Below are 18,542 nucleotides of genomic sequence, written 5' to 3'. Positions count from 1 at the left end.
CATACAGAATTCAACTAAAATGCACATACAGAATTCAACTAAACACAGTCGATAATTTTTGCTAGTTCTTCATACAGCCACCAAAAGGCTTTAGCAAGTCACTTTTCCTTTAATTTATCACAGAAGAGCGCCTTGTCCTAGCACACCAATTCACTCGCTCAAGCACAAGAAAACACAGGTAAAATAAGCAACTCAATTTGCAGAGCGGCTAACCTGATTAGGGCTTACTTGTACCCAGCCCGGAGAGGCATTCGGTTTCAAGAGTTTAACATAACCAAAGCATGCCTGGTAACAGCAAGCAAAGGGGGGGAAAAGGCAGCTCTGTGCCATGACAACTAGGATGGGTTACGAAAGCTTTCTCTCTACAGAGGATATTTTGAAAATAAATGCTACCTCAACAGCCAGCACACAGGAAAATTAGCTGCAAAAATAACTAGAACTCCTTATATTAAAAAGACCTGGACATTAATGCAAGAGGAGAACTAATGGAGGAGTGAAAGGAGGGGCACTAGAGCACATTTGACAAGTTAAAGATTCACACAAAAGAGTGAACAAGTACAGAACCGCTGTAACTGGAGACAGATGTAATTTCAGCCTGTTAGTAAGAATTCAAAGAACGGCTCATGTTCATAAAAAAGCAGCTGGAAGAAAAACAAACCAGCAAAGTTACACACTTCATAAGGCAGTTTAAGATCTAATACAGAAGACAATGTCAATCAAAGCCTTCAGGTACGATTTTTCTACAAGTATCACTTATTAAAAATAGGTTTAAATAACTAAGAGTTAAGTTGTTTTGGGCTTCTTGCCCATTTCCAGAGGCAGGGAGAGGGGGATAGTGGGGGGGAGTGAGCAAGGGCTCAATATGGAAAGCTGTCTTTAGGCACAATATGAATCATCACACCAAAGAACTTTCTTTAAGTGCCTGGCTACTACTCAAACAGATTTATTTTATTTAAAACGGTAAGGCTTTGACCAGTATGTGAACAATGAACCTTGGAGAAGTTATTAGATGACACTCTGGTGTGTATATTATGATGAAAAATACTTGAAAATTAATCTGTATCAATTTAATCCACCTTGACATAGGAAAAGTGGTTAATGCCTTGAAAGATTTCCTAGCATGGTTGTTTCTTCAAATTATTTTCTGCTGTCTCAGTATAAACAGCACCTTCCCTGTGACTTTCAGAAATTTCTGCAAATGGCAGGAGCGCTACCTACAACATAGAAGGAGCAGAGAGAGAATAATTTTCTTGTTTTAGTCTGAGACAGTAAAAAGCCAATACCACAAAATGTTGCATACATGGAGCAAGAGCCCTGCAAGTGTTCTGCATTCAAAATGCAGATCCACAGAAGGCTAATTGTCTCATTTTTTTTAAATAGCCAGCACTGGAATAGCAGAAGTCACATGGAGAAGGGCTCCAATTCACACAAAAATAGGCAGATTTAGCTCCTGCAACTTTTATTCATGCTACTGTCCCAGCCTAGGAACAGTAACGGCTGCTAAACAGAAATATTCTCCCCTTGGCCACTGGGATGTGAGCCTCCAGCAGAGAAAAAAGCCACGAGGAACATGGAGAGCCATTACCTCTTCACATCAAACCACCAGATCAGGAATTGGGACCACAGGAGTTAAATTTTGTCAGAAGCTGCCAAAGCCACGCCGAGCCAAGCTCACCGAGCACCAAAGCGCCTTCAAAGCCTCCTGTCTCTTGCTTCAGCTCTCACCTCTGGATCAGACCCCTGCCCCGCTCCACGTGCGGACACAGAGGGGGTACTCTTTTTTCCTCCGTGCTGACACCCACAGCACCCGGGACAGGACAGGACCTGAAGCAATGGCAATGGGCAGAGAGACTGCAGGTGAACACCAAGCGTCGTGCCCCAGCTGCAGAGCTGTTGCACCATACCTTCTTAAGCGGGTGCAGGAAAAGTACACAAGGCATGCACAGGCCACCAGCGGCTGCCGCACCCACCTCTGAACACGTTAAGCTCCTTCTCAAGCACTTTTAAGGCCAGTCACAAAAGCAGCACACAGTGCTTTTACCACCTAGAATGCAGAAGTAAGTAAAAAAAAAAGCCAGGATGCAAAGTATTGAGTTTGTTTATAATTTGGTATCTCTTCCAGCAATGCCATGTACCTTTCCGCAGCACAACACAGCAAGAACCAATTTCCACAGGGCACATATAGCCCCTACGAGTGAAGCCGCTCATCACTCGGTGCCTGCAAGCACAGAGTGCATGGAGGAGAAGGAGCAGCAACGTTTGCAACATCCAAAGGCCCAGGAACGAACCAGGACTGCATGCTGCTGCATTAAAAGGAGGCGTCCTCTCCAAAGTTAAATGGCCAGAAGAAACATGTTGACTACTAGCCAGCTTCTGATGCAGAGAGAAGACAAGGGCAGGACAGAACCGGCTGTCACTACACCCAAGCTTTGCAATTACGACAGAGAAAAATCAGAAAGCGGCCGAGCCCGGCAAGGAACCGTATGTAACCTCCGGCCAGCCGCATCCAGAGGGCATTAACCATCGCGGGGACCGGCCCTCGGCAGCTTCCTGGTCACAAGCTGTCAGGGCAAGGCCAGAAGCTCAGAAGACTTAATACCTAACTTAATAATAGAAAGATTAAATATCTAACTTGATAACAGAAAACTACAGATAAGATACACGGAAGTGAGACATTCGTGCACTGATGTTTAAGCTAATCTAGAAAGTAGGAATTTCTTGCCGGCTTCCTACAAGTAATTTAATTGCAGAGTCATCTAAACCCAGTGCCTTTTACTGCCCTCCGCCGCCTCTGTTCACCTAACTGGGCGGAAATACGGGGCTAGGTGGATGGCTGCTGACCCACAGCTCAAACTTACACCCACTTAAATCCGGGGACACAAACACCCCTCTCAATCTTCTTCCACCAAGAAACCATTTTTTTTGTGACTTCTGCCTACTGCATCTACATAAAAAGCCTTTGCTTCTTACTCAAGAGTGGACTGGATTTGATAATGCAATGTAACGTCACCAGCCCTGAAACAGCAAAAGCTCAATATTGGTCATTAAGCAGGAGCCGCCAGGGAATTCACTAAATGCAGCTTGCCTGTAAAGCCCTATGAGCTACTCTGCTACAAAGGCTGCTAAATGGAGACAGCCAATTTTTAACCCAACTAAGCTTACAGAGACCCCCATGAATGCAACCGGGGTAACAGCTCCGGACATTTAATCAAGTATCATAAACGAAGGAAATGAGCTCCAACTGCACATGGGCTGGGACAAAAAGTACTTCTGAGATAAAATATTTTTTACCTAGACTTGAAGAACAAGTGACAGCAGAATATTTCCAAAGCTTTACCTGTAGTATCAGAGAGGAAAGACTTTGTGGCAAACGTTCCCAAGATGACTGAAGTTCTCTTATTTTCTGTTTGCTGGCCAAGACAAGTTCAATCTACAGACGGCTGCTCACTCCGGACAATGCATCAAATCACTTTCCTCTACCTAGCATCAATTTTTCTGCTCCCAACAGAAAATACAATTAGACTTCCCTCCGATTCACATTGACTTCCATTAATATTTTAAAGTCCTCCCTTATACAAATAAAATCCCTGCAACATTTCTTACAACATCGTTATGTGTTACTATGGAAACTGCTAAAATGTCACAAATACAAAAGCCTAAAGCTCTGCTGCATAAGGATTACCCTGATCTTCCTTATTTCCCTCTTTTAGTAATCTGATGACCAAATGTTTTGAGCCTAATTAAAAAAAAAAAAAAAGGTCACCATTACAGTGGGGGGTGTTTTGGGGTTTTTTTTTTGCATTGCTTTAAGTTACTGAATATTTTCTTAAGCAAGCAGCCAAATGAAGTCACATTTCACAAATCCACCCCGTCGGAAGGCACTTTTTAAGAAGCGAAATGACAGTCAAAACTATCTGACAAACTCAGTGCTGCACGGAGACACCTGAAACTGCAGTGAGATCTGTGTCAAAAACTACTCCTTTCTCCCACTCCCCCTGACTGTTCCACTACATAAGTGAGCGACAACTCAAATTATGTATTTTACACAGTAAGGATGCACGTATTTAACAGATAAAGGGAGCTATAACTCTTTAAAAAGGGCTAAATATCTCCGAGACTTAAACACTTCTGGAAAGAGCATGCTTATGCTCATTCATAAGACAGCACAAATTAATCTGCTTCAGAAGCAGAAGCATCACGAGATGTGCCAGCCGAACTCTGCCACCACTATCACAGGGAACATCTCGTTTTGCAGTTAAGACATCATGGTTGCACATGAGCACCAGGGAGAAAACAGCCATCTGCCAAGTTGTTCACCTTCACTAACCTGACGGCTTACAACTAGAAGAGCTTTAAATACACCGCCGTGATGACCTCCCTGCTTGGGTACAATAACCAGCCACAGACAACTGCTGGAACAAGGAGTGTGTTTTGGCACAAAGTTGGAGGCTGGTTTTGGGGAGGTGCAGACAACAAAAGTGCTACCTTCAACACGAGCAATTTGCAGTAAAATTTTTGAGACACCCCATGTTCATAACAAAACCGGTGAATTTAAGCTCTCAACAGCACCAGTCTCTGATCGTCCCCTTTTAAATATTCTCTTTCACCAAGTATCATCCCCCTCACTGCTGATGTGATGCAATTTACTGAAAAAGCATGTTCTACACGGAAACCTCAGGCACCATTAACCAAATCCTTAACTCGGCGCGCCCGTGCCAGGTACCCATCCCATAAATAGCTTGTTCAGTGCCGAGGTCAAAGCTGGAGCAGGCATTCCAGAACGTAACCTTATCACAGAGAAGGTCAGAGGGTGGTAGGGGGGAAAGAGCTGGATGTTACTTAAGCAAACCATTTCATTACATCAACAACCAGCACATCAGCAAGTCTTTCAAATGCAGAGAGCAACAACCAGAGGATGTTAGCGACAACTGGAGCGCGGGGGAGAATCGAACCATCCCCAGTTCCCATCTGGCTCCAGAGACATGAAGGGCCACTGCAACAGACTCGACTGCAATTCAGGTCTCTCCTTCCACTTCCCAGCTGCATTACTAGTCAGTACACCGGCCTTCACCTCTCTGTATTTTTAAGTCTTTCCTTTCATTCAGAAATCCAGCAAGTAAAATCTAAGTAAATTTTTTAAGTTCCTTCTACCTAAAGTGTTTTATCGGAGGATGGCCCAGCAAAGCCATCCAGCTCTCCAAGCCTTTGAAACGAGACACTTGCAAAACGCACCATATCCAGGGTGTGCCCAGAACACATTCCGTGGAAAAATCTGTTGGGGTAGTGCCAGTTTAGCAAGGAAAACATTTTTCCCCCAGCTGGAAGTCTAGCGCAGCGCTGCTGCCGAGCTAGTGCAACCAGAACGTATCTGCTGGAGGAGAGAACAAAGGAGGGGGAAAAAAAAAAGCCCATGTTACTGCATAATGAAAACCAAAATCTTTCAGGAAGAAAAGCACATCCATGAAGTACACCTTTACAATCTCTTTAAGGAAGCCCACGTTTGCCATCGCTCCAGTTTTAATCTTAGCCATATAGTCACTTTTCATCTTGCGTCAGTATTAGCAAGAATAAAAACACAGCTCTAAACCGTAGCTGCTTACAGATGCTGGTATAATGCAATACAAAAGTCTTTTTCCCATCCCCTACATCGGTATATTAGACTTCAGTATTAGAGATCAGCGCTAAATGGGGCCCCTTTCCCTTGCTCAAACACTAACTGCAATTTCACATGAGATTGTAGGAAAGCAGACGAGTTACCACACCAGGTCTTTAATGCCAGTTCACATTCACAAACTTCACAAACATTTTTTTCTGCTGCTTCAGATGCTGTGACAGGCTTTTTCCAATGAAAAGTAAAGTAAATATTTATGCAACCCTATCCAAAGTGTCACCCACAAGTCCTAAAAAATCCGAACTAGAGCCTGTTCTTACTCGCTGCCCCACTGGGTAAGGGCTACAGAGACAAAGCGTGGTTTATTGGTAGTGCCAGACACCAAATCATTTCCAGTCCTCCGCATTATCTTTCATACACCAGCCCAGCGCAGCCCCACAGCCCAAGAAACAAGCAGAGAAGATCCGACTCCAAACACAACAACCCAAAATCCTGCAAGAGCACTAAAGGCATCTGCAAGAAAGATGCTTTGTCTGCATTCAACCTCCCACACATACCAAATTCAAACGCTTTCCAGCGCCACAGCACCTGACTCCGCCGTTATTCTTCTTACATGCGACCCAATACCGAACACTGGTTCCCTTCTGCTCCCCCCAAAGCGACTGTGACTTCAGCCCAGAAAGACAAATGTAAACCAATGCATCAAACTCCCTCTAGGATGAAAGCCAACAACACTGCCTTAACCGAGTTCTGTGGGTGGCAACATGAGTACTTACACCAAAACCACCTAACCTCCCTTCCATACTCCAGTAAGGTCTGCATTAAGATCAAGGCTTGAATAAAAGTCAGGAACAACTTATTAGACATCCCTTGTATCTATAAAAGGTGTACTACGACCAATATTTCTTGGAGAAATAACTGACTCGTTTTTCTTAAGATCCTTCTCAAGCAGTGCTCTCGTTTGCCCTCTTTTCTTAAAAGCAAGAGGGACTTGCAGAGTGTCCTACTTACTCTGGATACCTGATTAAGCATTTTTGAACAATGAACAGCTCTCTGCTATTCTGCTTTCAAATGCAAAGCAAGAACATGTTCAGGATTTGCTCTCTTTCTCTCTTCCCAAATGAAAGATGCTTGAGGGACATCTCTCTTGACCAACATATTGCTGCTGAGCAGCACGTGGATTACAAGCAATTCAGGTATGACATACACAAGTTTTCAAAAATAGCTGAAAACTAGAAGGTCAGCCACTGTGCTGTAGTTGGTCCCTACAATCACAGCTGGAAGTCAAGAATAAGAAAAACACTACAAAAAGCCAAGCAGGTAACTGAAAGAGTCATAAAGAGTAGAGACAAACTTTTAAGATTGCTCTGCATAAATCAGAGTTAGCGAAACGTGTTTGTGACCGGTAGGAAAAGGTTCCTTAGTCCCCACAGCGTGGGATTTGCCATCTGAATTACAGCTCCATGAAGTCACAGATTTGAGAAATGCTATTTAATAGCCCTTGAGATACTGGCTTCCTTATCATGCTCTCGCTTGAAAAATAAAATCAGGGGAGAAAAATCAGAATTTCTAAATCCTATTTCTCAGCCAACTGATGCACCAACTGCAACTACCCCTCGAACAACCGCTGACGCCAAGTGCCACACGCATCCCTCTCCAACACAGGTCTTTGAAATTAGTGCTGACAAAAGCACGTATTAGTGAGAAATCTTCATTACTACTCCAAGTCCAGCAATTCCGAAATCCAGGCAGCACGATGTGACACAGCACAGGGAGGAGTCAACACACGGGCTCCAAGGCTGTGAAACGATTCCCTGCAACACCGAGTGCAGAAGGTGCTCGGATTTCCCACCAGTAAACGGGGATAATTAAAGTGTGCTTTGGCATCATGGCCATAGGCATCGTAACAGCAACCGAACACACTGTAGGTACTGTCTACCCTCCTAAAAGGTGGTGTGAGAAGTTAGTCACTACTTACTTCACGTCACTCTCAGCAGCTTAATGTAACTGCCATCAAAACAGTGACTTTCCAGATAAGAAACCGGAACTAAAAGGTAAGTCCAATTCAATATTTGTTTTCACCACATTTTCAGAGATTTTTTCCATGGTACACAGACTGAAGTTGAGGATTGCAGAGACTAAATCACATACCACTTACTAGCTAACGACTATGTTGCTGCTCAACACAGGTAACTAATCGGACAAAAATAATTGACAAATTTTGATGAAACTAGTCTACAGCCAAATGGAAGACAACCAAAGAAACCGACCAGTCTGAGAAAAGCACTTACTATGGAGATGCATGAGCCACATGAAATATTTCCCACTTATACGTATTAGTACAAGACCACAGAAATACCAGGACTTTGATTATTGCTAAACCATCACTTGGCCACGTAAGCCAGAGCCCAGGCAGCAGACCTCCAGCACCGGGAAGAATTCACATGCCCTGCTCTGAGCGACCTTTCACAAACAGCAGTTCCTGATCCTACCACGCTGACAACAGCGTTTGGGCTCTTTCAAAGAAGCACAGGTTTCGCAGTCGCAGACGGCTGCTGCCTATGGTCACACCCAGCCAAAGAAGTTCGGTATGATTCTCTGCAGAGGCGGCTCCAACCTGCCTTCGTCACCGCCAAGCAGAGGCAAAGCTTCTCCAGCTCCTAACTCTGCCACCGCACACACTTTTGAAGCGACACGGAAGAGGATCTTAGCTGTGAAGCAAAGAGCTGTATATTATTCATCTGAGAGCAAATGAAATGCAACATGGTGGTCCTTGAGCCACGCAAACCTAAGACTGCATCAGGAACCAACCCTGTCTGCACGCACTGTCTTTCTCCATCAGCTGCATAAGAATCACGAGCGCCTTGTTAAACCAAGCCCATAGCTGGCAGGGCTTCCCAACAAAGGTGTAACGAATACCTCCCTGCTTTGTTTATGCATTACATGATGGCCTGGTTATGCACCTGAATGACAGCACCTACCTGGGCAGCAGGTCTGTGAGTGCTTTAAAAAGACCTACCAAGTTCTGATAGATCCCTAACGCCACTAGAAAGATGCAATTCCTCAGGGAGATGCTGCTTGGCTAGAGATAGCCAAGATCAGGCGGGCCACAGTACAAATGCTTCGAAGTCTGTCCTTGACCAGATACTGATTCTGGAATGCCACCATGCCAGAAAAACTCAAAGGTCAGCTCTTATCTAAGCATGATGTAAACACGTCTTTGTTTCTTTTGCATGCTTCTACTTGAATCCCAGAGGCAGTCAGTGACATGGCCACTTACTGCAAGCAAGCTACAAGACACAGCGTTTGTAGCATAACTCTCACTAAAGATCTAGAGCTCGGAAGCAGTTTCTTGGGGAAAGGCAGGGGCACCCAGGAACAACACACAGCCAAGGGATGTTGATTGAGGGATGAGACAGAAGTTTTTACACTCATTAAGATATTCCGTCTCACTACTGAAATTAAAATAATCAGGGTAAAAGTCTTCCCTCTAATAAGCAAATTCAGCAAGCTGCAAAATCCAGCTATACTTGAGCAACCCTGCAGAAAGCTTTGCTTTTCTGTGCTCACGCAAACGTAAAACAATGGTTCTGTACAATAAGCTGGCCCAAGGCAGCTTCCCAGTGGAAAAGTCAGCTCTTCCCCTTCCTGTCTCTTAGCACTACTTTGAAAAGAATGATATTTAGAAGTACTCAGATGCTTGTACCAGCTCTTAAGGTTGACTTCAGGAGTTTCGCTAACAAGCACAAACGTGCATTCAGCCTCAACTTCAGTAATGCCAGAGCTCGTGAGACCCAATGTCAAAGCACTCATGCCAACAGGACAGTCAATGCTGGGAAGACTAATTACTAAATACCCACAGGCATAAACTTTAAACTACGTTTGGTGGGCCTGGCCTAGATGCCAGTGTGCATACACACCAGCTTTTGAACCTATAGACAACAGAAGGATCGTTCTTTTTATTAGCTTTAAAATCTTTGGCTTCTTAAGAGTCCTCGGGAGGTTGGGGAATGTAAAGGCATGACTAACACAAAGGGCAGAAAAGTCAGCAAAGAATTTCACGCATCATGTCTCTGAATACCGCACTTCCTCTTGGGATTAAGATGAGTGGCAAAGAAATTTCACTTTGCTAGACAACACGTGAATCTATGAAACCCACAATATGGGAAATTTAATATTACTTTGGACCGAATTTTAATCAAATGTCTCCTCTAATAACTATTACAATACTTATAAATGCAATTTTACTACTAATCCCAAGAGTAAGTTTGTGGACATTATAAAACAGGAATGAAGTTATTAAACTCTCTTTTCTAACAGCACAAGAACGCCTTTATGTCCAGCCAGCAGGGATCACATGCTCAGCTACTAGCTTTGCGCTGGGAGAAAGCCGAACTTATGCCACATTTAAGACTTCACATACAGAAATTCATCCTATGCTAACATCCCAAAACATGATGTGACATTTAGCTGGAATTTAATATTCAAGAGCTGTAACATCTGTTTATCAGCACTCATCCATATGAGTGTGTTTTTGGAAGATGCTTACCAAGTACACACACAGTTCACGTCCACCTACCCAGTTCAGTAAAATCTGTCTCACGCAGTACTCGACCAGCCGTTAACATTACTTCGGACAACACAGAGAGCTGAACAAACCCAGAATGGTGCAGGTATGCAAAAGTCCCGGTGACTATTTCCAGCCTTGACTGGAAAGCCATCCGCATTCCAAACAGGACCCCTGTGACTGCTGCAGGGAGCTTTTTGTCGACCATAGCTGTACTTCACAGACTGAGGTTTAAGTTCAATGGAACTTAAGTTCAGTGGAAGAGATCATCTACTGATGCAAGCAAGATTTTACACAGACTAGGCACAGGACATGGCCTTTTAAGAGATTTGTGCAAAATACTGTGATATGCACTCCTAGGGAAAATTCTTGTCCTGGGAAGAAAGATTTCCCTTCCTCCTTGACCTGTCTCAAGACCTTTTCCCTTGACAAGGATCTTCCTCCTCCACACACAAACTGACACCTAATACTTATGCAAACAACATCCAGTTAACAACATAATTATGAGGCTGTTGTCATCATTTAATGCAACTCACAGACAAGAAGAAAATTCCCAACAATAATTTCCCAGATTCAAGAAGAGAACACACTCACTTCACATTTCCACTTGGACCAAATCCTTTCAGAGGTTTTTTCCCAGCCAGTTCGTTTAACAAAAAAAATAATCCCCCAGTCACAAGTATGCTGTCAGCTACAAAGATTCAGACTGGCCTTACTTTACATAATTGGTTTACAACAAAGATTCCCATTGTAAAAAGACAAACATTTCATTTCGGGGGACAGGTCCAACACACCATGGCGAGAACCGTTTGTATCTGCAGCGTGCTTACACCGCTCCAGCCAGCATTTCCAGGACTTGCTGCTCCACAAGAACACCAATGACTACCGTATGCACAAAGAATTTTATCTTCAATGTTGCATGTGCTGCCTGAACTAGGAAGTGTGCTGCAAATCACACCACACTAGTTTTAACAATTACTTCTTTGATCTAAGCCCATCAAAAAAGAAGTGTTCCTACAAAAACCAGATTTCCCATCTGCCACCTTTCACCTCGCTCTCCCCCCACCAGAGGTACGCAAAGCATGACTGCTACTTACAGCGGTACGTGGGGTTGTTCTGGGTCTGCTTTGGTCAGTTCCTCTTCTTCAACGTCAGACTCTCCTCCCGAGCTGCTGTCAGTGACATCCGAGTCAAACGCTTGTTCGCTGGATCTCAAGTTGGCCATACCACTGGCCGTGAATCTCTCCAGTTCTTCCGATATTGAATCACTCTTCAAGAAGCTGCTTAGGCCTTCTGAAGTAACTGTTTCACTCGCAGCTTTCCTCAAGGCTGCTTCTGCTTTCCTGGTCAACATCAGCTGGCTCCGATGCCTCAGGGGGTCCAAAGTTGGAAGCTTGCTCAGAGTTTTCTCCAAGAAGCCACCCAACTGCTGCTGGATGTGTCTCTCCACCTGCTTTGCCTGCACCACCTGCAAGCGTTTCTGCAGCCTGCGGGCACGGTTCTCAATGTCTGCCTGCCGTCGCAGCAGTGCTCTCGTCCTCATCTCGGAGTCGAGAGCACTGTGGTGACCGGCCAACAGAGAAGGTTTCTGCTCCTCCAACTTACTGCTCCCGAAGTCAGGGTGACTAGCAACACCAGGCAACCTAGTCTCTCCACTGCCACCCTCGAGCACCCGCTGTTGCTCCGTGGAATTAAGGGAAGATTTGCTTGCAGTGCTATTATTGCTAAATGGAGTTGTGTGCTCTGCATCAAGGCTTCTATGTGGAAGAGTGCAATTGGTCAACCCGGTCTTCAAGTCCCCCAATTCAGAACCTCCTGCGTTATAGTCAAGACCCTGGAGGGCAGCAGAAGGAGGAGCACACTTCCCACCATTCAAAGAACTAGAGTTTTCATGGTCTGAATTGGTACTTTTGGCCAATTTCTTGGCCAAGCCATTTACAGGCGCTTGCGGCAGAGGTGGCTGGCTATTAGTACTCATTGTTTTTAGATTCTCCAAAGTGAATTCCAACACTGGTTGCCTCCCCAACAGATCACTTGTTTTCAAGAAGGACTGAGATAAGAGAGAGTGAGATTTAAGGACTGTCTGCTTGTTGAAGACTCCTTGCAGCTTCAGAGGCTCTTTTGAAGAAACAGATGTTACATCCGAGCAGAGATAAGAGGCCACTAGCGGCTGCAGCTTGCCCAGCTCTTCCTTCGTAGGGTTGTTTCGGAAATCTAAACTGGGATCCTCCGGAGCAATGGCTTTCCTTTTGGTGCCGTTGGCAGCCAGGAGGATGTTGTTGGCGTTGCCGTTGCTCTCGGCACTGCCAGGCGACAAGGTGGAGGACGGGGGAGCCAGCTTGAATCGGATGTGGTGAGCTTCAGCTGCTGCGTCAGTGAGAGCGGGCGCCATCGCAGCCATTCAGCACAGAGAGACGGGAAGTCCAGCCTCTCCCGGTGCCGAGGCCAGCTCCACTGCCTCCCACTGCCTCTCCCGAGGGCAGCCTACAGAAGGGAAGGAAAAAGAGAAAGTTAGGCATTGCACTTGCAGAAAATAAAAAAAACAAGACGGACAACAGCAGCGAGACTTATCAACTCTTGGCAAAGCCACGCAAGCTTCACGTTCGGCACAGCATCCTCCCTCTGCGACCACCAGCCTCGTGCTGAGCGGAGCCATCCGGGCACCAGGCTGGTAAAAACAGAAGTAGCAACACGCAAGCCGGTCCTCAGGATCTCCCACAGCTCGTGCCTGCCTGTAACTACTACCCTCATCTTTCAGTCCATCCCCCCAGCACACCAGCATGCTTCCAGGCCTTCATGAAAGGTCTGGCCTCAGTGCCAGCAGCTCACCAACTTCATCTTTAAAATCCTTGAGCTACGTCTACAAAACAGTTTTCACTGCTTCTACTGCCAGCTCAGGTACCTTAAAAAGGACAAATTAGAACTATAACATGTAACAGAGACAGGGCTTGAGGGGGAACAAATCTCCATATGCTTAAACTGCCAGTGGCTGAAGAAACCCCACCACTCCACACCCACTGGCAACCCCACCACTTCCCTGAAAGCCTTGGATCTGAAGAAAGTCATTTCCCTGGTGCATATGAAACCTACTTTCCCACAAGTACATTTCCAAATAAGCCAGGTGATTTCCAGTGTTAGCAATTCCCATTCCTCTTTCAAGAACATGGATAAAGATTAACCCACACGCACACCATGACAGAGCAGTTCTACACTGACTACAATAGCAAGCCATGGCCTAACTCTACTAGATCAAACAAGAGAAATAACCAAAGACCCTTCATTCATGTATATGCAACCTTTCCCCTTCCATCACCTTCATGTTTCTGGTCACTTACCTACTTTCTTTACCACTAAAAAGTGTCAGTGATTTTTAATGTCTTTTTTTTTAAATTGCATTCACATAACCCACAGCACAGGCTATGCTACCAGTGCAAGAGTTACCTTCATTTTCCTTTTGCTGCAAAATTTATCTAGCACCTTCATAAGCTATTTCAATGTCAATTTAATAATACAAGTTGCCCTGATCTCTTGCCCGATATGCCAATCCTCTAATTTCACATAAATTTGCATAAGCTTGTTGTAGCTGTTCATTAACGCACCCCAATGACCAAATTAATATACCACTTTACAGGAAAAGTGAGAACCATCTAAAGTTTGAATATGTTGAATGAGCAAAATTTAACAGCCAGTTTTGTTGCTAGCCTCCACCAGCTGCACCGCAGTTGCTCCCCAGCGTCACACCAGGTGCATCCCCATAACAGGGACCACAGACAGACATCAGGGCTGAAAAACACTAAGTACTAAAAACCGAATTTTTGTGAAAAGTCAGAGATGAGTTAGAGAAACAAATCCACATCCCCACGGAGGGAAGGCCCTCAGGACAAGCTCAAAGTTATTTGCCCTGTTTGCTTTCCAATGAGCGTGTACGTTGGCCAACTGGCAGGTCCCTCACCGGGTCTACGATTCAGACCATCTGCAGTCTTGCTAACTAACTCTCTCGCCAAACCCCGTTACGTGACACAGAGGAAGAAGACAGGGAAGGATACACTCACAGAGGGACTGATAAAAAAACCCTGAAGCTATTGTAACAGAAGTACAGAGACACTAGAGGTGGGTTCAGACTTCAGAAGTCCCCTGTCGACAGAACCTGGCCTATTTTGTAACCAACTATACCTTGTCCTTACTGAAAAAAGGATACTGCATGCCTAAAAATTTACTGCAGGCTTACTGAAAATGGCTTTTAGTCACCATTTAGGTCCATAAATAAAGACTGAACATGACTATTCAGAGAGGAAAATAAAAAAAAAGGAACTTGCAGGGAACTTTCCACTTGTAGCTAAGACGCCCTTGGGAGAGGAGGGAGGAAGACTGTCAGAATAAAGGACTTCCCCCACTCCAGCCTCCTACCAAGACCTTCACTACAGAGACACGTACGCTCGGAATGCCTCTTCCTAACGGGCGCTCTCAGTTCTGCAGAAACACGCTGGTCTGTCTCCCAGAGGAAGACTCCTGGATCAGTGCTCTTCACCACAATTACCACCGCAGCATTGCAAGATACCGAGAGCAGCTTAGGAAATACCCATACTGCAAAAAAAGCGGAAAAACCTGCACTTGGTGCTGAATGCAATGATTCTTTATGAACATATCTGCACTGCACTCCAGTCATTTAGGAGTTTACCTAGGCTGAAGAGTATTTTAGAGTAAATTTGTAGGTCATTAACTTTAGTTAAATTAACAGAAGTAGAAAATGGAAGTGAAACTTTCATACTGCCTTTTCCTCCAGGTTAGCAAACTCATTTTAAAAAGAAAATCCTCCTACTAAGCTACTGCAACCCTCCTTGGCTTCACTTTCAGTTGGGTGGACAGCATTTAAAATACTTTGGAAGCCTGGAAAGCCTCCCTTAAGAATAAGGCTTTGTTCTAGTAGCTTAAAGATGACCTCCAAAAGTTATTGGGTGTATTTTTTTTTATTTTATTTAGGTCCTCATGAATTATCTGCATGCTAGACAGCACTGGTTTTTCTAACACTGAATTAGATCTCTACTCTTACAAACAAACATTAGGGAATATTCGTAAGCATGTTCCCTCCCCTCTGTTTCTATATTTTGGTTGTTATTAAAGCCATATTACACTTATCAGTAATTTCTTCTTAACAGGGCATTGGAGGGGAGAGGGTGGTAAGGCATCTCTCTGAGGTGACCATAGGAAGGAGAAATAAAGAAAAGGACAGGTCATTCACACGGACACAGTCTGAGGAACTTTCAGAGCGTTCTGAGAATTTTGACAGTAATTCCAAGAATTATCCTGAATCTTGCGTCTGCCTCTGGGACTCAAACCATGTGGCAAGTTCTACCCAAGCTGCTATCACCCATCAATACTAGTACATTGATCTGAGCAGCCATGGGTCCCTTTTTTTGGTGTTTCTCTACCAAGAATCTAGGACTCCCAGCACTTGACATGCATGTGACCAAGATGCTTCTCCTCCTGCAGAAGCCCTGCTGGTAGACAACTGTCAGAGTAACTGGATTACCGCTCCAGTTCCACCACCACAGCGTGTGTGCTGCAGTACAAGCTCCAGCCCTGCCTTCGACAGCCGCGGCACACCACCTCGTGCTAGACTTCACCTGGGAAGATCCAAGAGGAGCTGCTTCTGGAAGGCCAGCATGGCGTTTACAACGTGTCTTAAGATAATACTCAAAATCCACAAGCACATTCTTGATTTTCACTTGAAAACTAGAGCACTGCCAGAGCAGTTAGCATTAATTAACAGAGGAAAGATGAAAGGCTCTAGTAAGCAGGTAAAAACAGGGTAATCGTAACTCGTCCATCTTCCCTCGCTTCCCGAGGAGTGCACGCGAGGCCACCGAGGGAGGAAAGTCACCAGGCCTACTCAGGTGGCTTCACCCACAATTCCACGTCAGCTACGCCAACATTCAAACCCCTACCGCTTTTTAAGCCCAGAGCAGAGGGAAGAGCGGGAATAAGGTCGAGGCAACGATGGGATGTCAGAAGAGGCACAAGGAACGCGCCCAGTCACACTACACCCCGGAGCAGCTATCGGGTCATGACACCCCTGAAAACAATCCTTCAGCATGCTGACTTATTCAAGACTGTCTGCTTTTAAAACCCAATTTTACAACCGGACCTTGAAAGGAGAACTGGGTTTCTAAGCACATGATTCTGTGCAACACCTCAGAAAGTAAGCCCAAAATGAACGCGGGAAGTTTTTGCTCTCTGAAATCTTTGTGCAAGGGTTTGAGGGGGAGAAACCAGGCACCTGTGCTTCCAGCGAGCTTCATGAGAAGATCAGGGGAGCTCCGAGTCCTGGACACGGGAGGTATCAATAGCCTCTCCTTTGCCCACCCATCTAAACTCATTCCAGTTTCTCTCCTGAAGGGCTCTCCATGCCCTCCCACCAGTAGGTCTCCTCGCAGACACGAGTGCCCCCGTGGCCATCCTTCTCACGCCGAGCCCTGCACCCACCTGGCTACATTACCTCCACCTTTGATCCCTCCCAGCACCGCTCGGTGACAAGCACATCTTCCTTACGTATTTATATTCCCTGAATTACAGTTTAAACCCCTGACATTATATCCAAATTCCTGCACCTACTGTCTAGTTTCATCACGTGCCAAACCACACTGGGACTGCTCTTTATAGTTGCTGTGAGGCCTCCTTACTTCCCCAGATCTCCTCCTACGAGGCACTCGCCCAAACCCACCTGGGCGCATTCCCCTTTTCCTACAACTTGCACGAGAAATGAAGACAGAAGAGGTTACGGGTGATCATGTGCACTTAAGTTCAACATACACATAAAAGGACAAATAACCTCTGTGTTAGATGCAAGCCTCCCCCCAACTGACTACACGACCACCCGCAAACTCCTTCACGCCAAAGCTCCGTCCTACCCAACACACAGTTTTGCAGAAGATACGCACACGAAGGTGCTCTTGAATTAGAAGCAGTAAAGGCAAAGCTGCCCTGAAGGAAGTGAATGTTATACCAATTCCCACTTCCCCTCTCCTCCCCCATCACGAATCAAGAGTGCAGCCAATTCTTGAATTCGTGTGGTTACAAATGTCTTTTAGAAAAAAAAAAAAAAAAAAAAGAAAAACAACCCAAACTTGCTAGAATAAAATCCACACACAGTTCATTTTGCAACTGAAATACATCATCTATGCTTCTAACCTCAGCACAGTAACTTAAAATGCAGGTACTCAACACACAAGCTAACACCCTGAGCCCTAGAAATATTTTCCACATCAAAAATGTACGTCTACCAAAAGTTATACCTATTATGCATAACAGATCCTCTACACGCCTTTGTTATCACCTTTCAACATTTTACAGTTGCAAAACAGATGTTTACCAATTTAGAAAGAGATTTACATGAGAAGTAACTCTCAAAGCTTTAATTAAGAAAACGTGACAGGCAAGTACAGGACAATAAACTTATTGATAAGCCAGCTATCGTGCAGTTTAGCAGACTGTGTGCTTATAATGACCTACATTTGGGAAACAGGCTTTTTTTTTTTTTAATATTAATGAAAAAAATGTTAAGAACATGCATAAGAACCACAGATTTTTAAAATATATACACGAGTACCTTCCACATATATTAACACTACAGACTCACACCTAATCCTCTGGGAAAAATAAGTATTTTAATATTAAGAACATCCCAGGAAATGGTACTTATGCACTGGAACAAATAAGAAAGATATTACTGAGCTCCACTTTTATAGCCTTTGTTTCCAACCAGAAGCCCCCAAGATTAAAATAAAAGCTGCTGTTTCCACTTGCTGGTCCGCACGAGTGGCAGGGTCTTGTGGTCAACTCTGACCAGCAAGGTGAGGCCTCCTTCTTCAAGAACAACTTTCTGTTATGCCTGTGAATTCTCATTGGATATAAATAAACGAATCAATTGCATAATCTGAGGTAGAGAAGGTTTTATCAATATGATGTCAGAAAGAAAAACAAAAGCCACAAAGCAAGATTAACTGTCATCTCCCCAGTCAAAAGTCTGGAAAGCTGAATAATTACAAGCAAGAATGCCTTCACCTGGAAAATGAAGTAGCTGGAGATAAAAAAACCCACTGCTGTTAAGTCACTCTTCAGAACAAAGTTGCTGTTTGCAGTCAAATAAAAAGCAATGTGGTTTAAAAAACAATAATGAGACATTTGCACAAAGAATCAGTCTGACAGAGACACCAAAAAAAAAAAAAAAGCTTTAATTGTGAAATCCGGGTCTCCCCCCATCCAATATCAGAGAGATTTTGTTTTTCTTTCGCATAATCTGGGCAAGTTGCCCAGGAAATATGAAAACCTGAACTCGGGACTCAGGGAGCAAGTTAAACAAAAAAC

The 18,542-nt window shown here is 44.6% G+C and overlaps 1 protein-coding gene across 6 annotated transcripts in view; it reads right to left on the bottom strand.

The window, feature by feature from the left end:
• The window catches only part of KANSL1 (KAT8 regulatory NSL complex subunit 1), a 101,406-nt gene that overhangs the window by 69,547 nt on the left and 13,317 nt on the right, over positions 1-18,542 (bottom strand). For all 6 annotated transcript variants that reach the window (XM_075171292.1, XM_075171293.1, XM_075171291.1 and 3 more), the window contains exon 2: positions 11,276-12,662. In XM_075171292.1, coding sequence (XP_075027393.1) covers positions 11,276-12,579 — 1,304 coding nt within the window. In that variant the 5' untranslated portion in view covers positions 12,580-12,662. The remainder of the gene's footprint in view (positions 1-11,275; positions 12,663-18,542) is intronic.

Source organism: Calonectris borealis, chromosome 22, assembly GCF_964195595.1.
Source record: "Calonectris borealis chromosome 22, bCalBor7.hap1.2, whole genome shotgun sequence".
Lineage (NCBI taxonomy): Eukaryota > Metazoa > Chordata > Aves > Procellariiformes > Procellariidae > Calonectris > Calonectris borealis.
Note: the sequence above shows the minus strand (reverse complement) of the source record. Positions and strands in the feature narration are given on the sequence as shown.